Raw genomic sequence first — 7,276 nt, forward strand, 5'->3', positions numbered from 1 at the left:
GTCAACTGTACTCCAGGAGAGAGCTGATATAATTATATTGAAGGGGGTGAAAATAAACAAAATGGGAAATGGACGCTCAAACCCATCGCCACCAAATCCAGGTGAGAGGGTCTTTCTTCCATATAGATTCATTCTCAGAGAGATACTAAATTATTGTTAAACTTAATTGCTAAATGTGTTTCCATAGAACTGGATAAACCATGGAGGGAATTTGACTGGGGGTAAGCCTTACATGTGCATAAGTTATCTTTTTTATGTGCAGGCAATGTCTTTGAAATAGCAGTCAAAACACTGATCTGTTTAGATAAAACTGAAAATACTGTGTGGGGTGAGAATTTATTTCCCTGTAAAACATAGTGGAAAATTATTTTAGCATAGATGTGTATCCAACATTTTACTTGTGAAAATGCCAAAAAGTAGAAAATTATCCATTTTATTCTCAGATGTTGATATCATTATGGCAATATTGATTATTTTTTTGAAAATTATTATTATTATTTTTTTAACAGGGTAATACTCGAACATACTAATTAATGAAGAATTTGCTTATAAAAATGGTTTCCTCATTTTGAGTGATTCAATCATTTTTTAGATATGCAATCTGAAAATAATAAAATAAAAACTGTATTTCATTTGATGAGTCTCGGTCATTAAAAAAAAGTCACTTCTTGGATCTCCACAGTCAAAATTGACTGAAATTGGCTTTATATATATATATATATATATATATATATATATATATACAGTGAGGAAAATAAGTATTTGAACACCCTGCTATTTTGCAAGTTCTCCCACTTAGAAATCATGGAGGGGTCTGAAATTGTCATCGTAGGTGCATGTCCACTGTGAGTGTGGTGTGGGTGTTGTGAGGTTTTGCGCTCGTGCACGGCTGCCTATGACGACTGCACGCGAAAACCTCACAACACCCACCCCTGTCGGTGATTGGTTGGAACACTATTTATTTTGGTTTTGTGTGGTGGTGAAACCAATTGTTTTTGTGGGCAGATCTCAGAGCCTAGGCTGCCTACAAAGACGCGTTTTTTTGACGGCCTGCTTATGGGGCGGGCAGCTAGCGGATCGTTAGGAAAGATTAGATGAATGTGATCATTTATGTTTGGGCCTTTTTTTGGGCCTGAAATCGCTGATACAACCTTTAATGGCAATAAAAGGAAGGAAGAGTAGGGCCGGATCAGATTTAATAGTAGAAATACAAGTAACATTAAATAGAATAATTAATATGGGGAATACAGTGGGATTTCTTTGGGTTACAGCTCACATAGGAGTGCAAGGAAACGAATTGACCGATAAAATGGCAAAAAAATAAAAAATAAAATAAAAAAATAAACAAACCTGTATATACATTTTGAGTATTGGAAGTAATGTATGGAAGGGTTGAGTGTAAATTATTCAGCAAGGATTAATAAAATGATTGCAAAAAGAATGGGAAGAGGGAAATAAAGCCAGACAACATTATTTTTTTCTTCAGCCAATAGTGAAAAATTAAATAAATATAGGTTTAGGAAGGAGGGATAGTGTGGTTATTACTAAGATTGGGGCACTGTACATTGAATTATGGGCTGTCATTGGTTGTAACGCATCCATGATGACAGATGCATATGTGGAGAAGTGTCGAATCTTTCTATTCCTGTGAGAAGGTCTGAACGCAAAGCACATTATTCCTATTGCTGTTTTACAGGGATTAGTCAAGGAAATAAAGGAGGATAAAGACTCAACTAAGTAATTAAGAAGTGCAATAGCTCCACTGGGAATGGCGCCATAACTATGGCAAAATCACGTGGGGTGACAGAAGCTTTAAGTGAAGTTCTGTAAAATGTTGTTTTCATTTGACAGACAAAAAGAAACCCTAAAAAAAAAGCTGCAAAACTTCTCTCTGAGTTCTGAAGATGTAAAGGACATCAAGATTCTGGTTGCTGGAGAAATTGCAGCAGGAAAGTCCAGCTTTATTAACTCTGTCGATAGTGCCTTTCAAGGACGGATCTCCTCTAGAGCGCTAGCTAATTCATCTGCTGGTGTCAGTCACAGTTTCACACAAAATGTAGGTATTTGTCACCTATACAGTTGCATGTTTTCTAAAATGTCCAGTTGACCTAAAACATTGAGCATTTTAGTTAATCATATGATGATTTCTTGGAAATTGTTTACAAATATTTATGCCTCTATATTTTTGGTCTTCTCTAGCTCAAAGCATATACCATCAAAAGTGGGGAAAAATCTTTGCCCTTCGTCTTCAAGGACATAATGGGCTTAGAAGCTCAAGCATTGGCTGGGTCACAACCAGAGGACATCATCAACACTATGTTTGGCCATGTGAAGGACGGCTATAAAGTAATAAAGCCCTATATTGTGATAATAGCATTTCGACATGAAGTTTGTGTGTGTGCAACAGGTTTGATGTTTAACATATATTGCTTATTTCCAATCTTAGTTCAATGAGAAACAGGCACTCACTCATAAGGATCAACATTACACCAGTGACCCTAACCTCTCTGATCAGGCTTTCTGTCTGGTGTACGTCATAGCCGCAGATACAGTCCAATTCACAGATGATAAACTTAATGATAAGCTGAAGATCATCCGCCAGAGAATCAGTGATGAGGGTAAATCTGAATGTTTAATTATGATTTTCATTCATGAGTTCACAATCATTACAATACACGAGAGAGAAGTGGGCATAAAGTGGGTTGAGTTTGTGTGTGTTTTTCAGTGTGTAAAAAAATCCAGATACAATAATGCCAAGTGCAAACAGGGCATGTTACAAGGCTCAACTTTTCTGCTTAATTATTTACATGACCCGGAAAATATATGTGGGTCAGTTATGTAGATATGTACAACAAACTGCCTTAAATGTGAAAAAACTTGTGTAAAACAATGTAAAGAACCTTTACATTGCCTCTGCATTTGCTGTAGGGATTCCTCAAGTGGTTGTCATGACCAAAGTGGATGAAGCATGTCCGCTGGTCAACAAGGATCTAAGGAAGATCTACACCAGCAAGAAGATCAAAGAGAGGGTATGTGATATAATCCAAAGACATACACGTGTTTCAATTTATCGATCACATCTAATTTTCTGACCTAACATTCTGTTCCTGTCCAGATGGAGTTGTGCAGTGACATAATTGGTGTGCCATTGACAAACATCTTCCCAGTGAAGAACTACCATAATGAGATTGACACGAAGGGTGACATTGATGCTCTGATACTAAAGGCACTTGAAAAGATTGTTCAGAGTGCTGATGATAGATTGCTGGACATTCAAAGCTGATAAAAATCACATATAATGCATTTGGAGTGGGTCATTCTTTGATTGTGATACATTTTCATTTTCACAGGAACATAATTTTAAGAAGATTGTGGTTTAAAACTATATAGAGGGGATTGTGTTTTGTGTATAGTTTTACAATATGAAGAGTTCAGATGCAAAAGCCTCTAAGTGCCATCTGAAATTTTCATCTAGAATGATCATTTTCATCAAGCTTGTATATTTAAGTTCAGTAATTCCACTTAAATGGCAATGAAAATTACCTATTAATTGTTAATTAAGTGAAATTACTGAACTTAAATATACAAGCTTGATAAAAATTATCATTCTAGAAGAAAATTTAAGATCGCACTTAGAGGCTTTTGCATCTGAACTCCTCATATTTACAGCAGGGTTCAAAGTCAATGAAAATCTGGGACTCTAAATCTAATGTAAACCTGAAAAATAATAGAAAGTTTCAAAATTAGATTTTTTTTAGAGAAAGTTTTAGAGATTAGTTTTAGAGAGAGTTACAATGTAAAATCTTTCTACATTTAACAACATTAAAACTATTAAATGACACAAATAAGTAATGTGGGAATATGCAGTGACACTCTCGTATTTTAGATTCTGCAAAACATTTATGAACAAAATAACTTTTGCTTATTGAGATCTATTTTTGCTATATTGAGATATACTATGAGTATATATTTTTTTTTTCACTGATTTTACACCTTCATCACCGGCACACCCAAACAGATTCAATTAAATGGGTAGATGACCCAAAACTTTAATTTAGGTGAGGATGAATACATTTAAATTTCTGTGTGAAATTATCCCTTTAAGCCATTACTGCATCACTTTGAATAAATACTCATTTGATAACTAATGTTAATGTATTTTTCTTTGGTATTTTGAGAGATAATCTCATGAACTGCAGGAAAGTGCAAAATCAAGTCAGATTTTAGAGGAACAACAGGAGAACTAAAACATTTCAAATTGTTTGATAATTATTTTTGTTTTGCTATAGTATTTTTGTTACATTTTGCAATTTCATTGACCGTGTACTTCTATTAACATAAAGGTGGTAATACCCAAAAATTACATTTCAGTTTTACATTTACGCAACCTAATTTCATGAAATAGGAAATATATTACATATGAATTAAGTCAAATACTCATTTGCTATTTTAACTCAATAGTGATGAACTGCAAGTCAAGTTAAATTTAGCCTTTACTTCCAAATGACTTTCAGTTTCTATTTCTAGGAAATGCAGCCTGTTATATGAACATGCTATGAACAATTTCTATTTCTGAAGCATCTAATGTTTGAAAAGATATGCATGTCAGTAAGTGACTGATATATCAGTCTATATCTTAGCTTGATATATTTAGTCTATAGCTTGCACTAAAGGGGTGTGTGTGGTTCACATGAAGAACCTTTAACCTCCATGCAACCATTCCACTGCATAAAAGTTTCTGAAACTTGTTATGAACTTTTTATATTTTCATAGTATTTTGCAATAATATGCATGTCAACTAGATGTACCGCATGGCGGTACAAAATATGACCGCCGCTCAGGCCTGCACTGGCTTTCCACAAAAAATATACTTATACATACTAAGTATGAAAAATCTGTGATTTTTTTTTTCAAAGGACCCTCCCATTCAATTTCTACAAACCTCTACCAAACGGTTGAGGTACATGTTGATGGTAAAAGTCAGTTATCTGACTTTGGCATGGGTTTGTTGTGTTTTACTGAAATAAAAAATATTTTTTCCCCAAAAAAGTGGTTTTATCTTGTAGCCCTGGTCCCAGAGTTTAAAAAAAAACAATGTTAACAAAATTAAACTCATTCCCACTGTACCTAGTAGAACACTTAAGTAAATGTCCCATTGAAATTAATGGGATTTTATGGATTTAGGTGAAGAAAGTGACACATAATACATTTTGGTCTGTACCATGAAGAGAAAACTGATTCAACTATATAAACTATATATTTTCTGAAAGCGTAGACTCTCAGGATGTGATCTAACATGGCATGAAACATGTCCCACCCACCTCATTAGTATACTGCCCAAGCATAACACATTGGGTATTGGTAAATCGGGTATATGGCTGATACCTAAAAAAAGTAGTAGTATGTGCATGTCTGTCTCTGTGTGTGTATGTGTGTGTGTTTGTGTATGTGTGTGTCTGTGTGTCTGTGCGTGTATGTGTGCTTGCGTACATGTGTGTGCGCGTGTGTGTTTGTGTGTGTGTGTCTGTGCGTATGGATGTCAGTGTGTGTGCATGCTTGCGTTTGTTTGTATTCCTGCATGTGTGTGTGTGACAGTATCATCCTAAACCAGCAACCCTTCGCTCAACACCACCATCTACAGGCCGATGAGTGTACAGTCACTAAATGTGCACATAAATGAATTTATTTTATACCCCCGAGGATGTCAAGTTAATCATACACATGAAATATGGTGCAGTTCTGAACATCTCAACTGAAGATAGGGGCGATTAAAGCAGAATAATATTGCATTTTAATTTTTTATGGGAGGGGCGCAAATCACAAATGAGTGATTATGGGCTAGGTTGATGTGGGCCCTTAAGAGCAACATACTATAAAAATTTCTTCATCCTTGGTGCCACGGTTCAGGTAGTTATTTAGGAAAAACTGCATTTTTTGGGTTTGGGGGGGCCCAGTGCCGGGGGGGGGGGGGGGAGTGGCCCCCGGGGACCAAACGAAATTTTTCCGTAAAAGTCTAGTGGGGCTACATGCCCACCAAATTTCATGTTCCCCGGTGTTTCGGTGTCCCTGGTATCGTTGACGAAAAAATTCAGTAGATGACGAAAAAAAAAACAAAAAAAAAACTTTGACAATCCCTATATGACCGCTTTCGCTAGCTACGCTAGCGGCGGTCATAATAATAGCATGTGTGTGTGTGTGTGGTCTCATTTTTCATTATTGTGAGTATCTGACAAATATAGCTCTTAAAACTGAAAGTAATATATAATATATAATAATATATATAACTGTTGTGGTGCGGACTTGATTTCAGTTGCTTTAAGCGAGATACAAGTCAACTGTGTTCCAGGATAGAGCTGATATACTGTAAATATATTTAAGGGGAAAATAATAAAATGGGAGGAGCAAACACAAAACCAGAGCAAAAATAACCAAATAAAAACTAAAGGAGCCTCAAATATCCTGTTGGATACTCAAGGAACTTAAAAATGTAATTTAAGTGCCTCAAAGCTCTTTCTCCTATAGTAGGGTTACTGGAGGAGCATTGACAATATTTGAGGTTCTTGCTGGAACTTATGGGATCCTTTAAGCACTTTGTATAGTTCAGAGGTTCTGGAGTCACCTTTTCATTACTATGAGACCTTGAAGTGCTTTGGGGGAAAATAGAGGAACTTGAATGTGATAAAAGGGTTATTGGAAGATCTTTTAACATTTAAGTGGTTCCTGGAGGATCTCTTATGTTAAAGCCAGCATCTGGAGGAACCCAATGGTTCAGTGAGGCCAGAATGATATTATTATTATCCTAATATTACTTAAGTTTGATTCAGTATATATACCCAGGTGAAAAATACGTATAGGCTACTATTAAAAAATGTACTTGATTGTGTTTTTAGTAGGCCTTCAATACAAATATAACCTACTTTAATGCATTTTAATAAATTTAACAGTAGCCTACGTCTTTTTCACCTGGGTAGCTTACATTTATTTAGTATAGGCCTATTTTATTGATTAATTTAAACCTTAAACAACAACACTAAATAATAATAATATTAATAAAAAAAATGCATTAATTATTATTGAATAAATAATAGTAATAATATTTTTTACTTCTTCATAAATTATTATTTGAAGAAGAAGAACCAGGAGGAGGATAAAGGTTTTATGCGGTCACGAAACTGCTGCTATTCCTCTGCTGTCGCCGCTTCAGTGAGATCCTCGCGCTGCTCGCGCGCAACAAAGCTCAGCTGATCTACGTCATCGAGTTTGAAAGCGATGGTTT

At 35.4% G+C, this 7,276-nt stretch overlaps 1 protein-coding gene across 1 annotated transcript; it reads left to right on the forward strand.

Annotated features, from left to right (window-relative positions):
• Positions 1 to 3,379, forward strand: LOC307149810 (interferon-induced protein 44-like). Its single transcript, XM_079856376.1, has 7 exons — positions 1 to 101; positions 188 to 221; positions 1,852 to 2,056; positions 2,200 to 2,346; positions 2,447 to 2,618; positions 2,929 to 3,029; positions 3,116 to 3,379. The coding sequence occupies exons 1-7, from the start codon at positions 62 to 64 to the stop codon at positions 3,281 to 3,283; spliced, it is 867 nt and encodes a 288-aa protein (XP_079712502.1). The 5' UTR covers positions 1 to 61; the 3' UTR covers positions 3,284 to 3,379.
• The last annotated feature ends 3,897 nt before the right edge of the window (positions 3,380 to 7,276 follow it).

Source organism: Squalius cephalus, assembly GCF_949319135.1.
Source record: "Squalius cephalus genome assembly, chromosome: 2".
Classification (NCBI taxonomy): domain Eukaryota; kingdom Metazoa; phylum Chordata; class Actinopteri; order Cypriniformes; family Leuciscidae; genus Squalius; species Squalius cephalus.

Excerpts from the sequence above, each read along its gene's own strand:
- LOC307149810 (XM_079856376.1), top strand. The coding sequence starts at position 62 with ATGGGAAATGGACGCTCAAACCCATCGCCACCAAATCCAG. Across the intron at positions 222-1,851 it reads TGGAGGGAATTTGACTGGGG|ACAAAAAGAAACCCTAAAAA; the intron begins GTAAGCCTTACA and ends TTCATTTGACAG. Across the intron at positions 2,619-2,928 it reads CCAGAGAATCAGTGATGAGG|GGATTCCTCAAGTGGTTGTC; the intron begins GTAAATCTGAAT and ends CATTTGCTGTAG.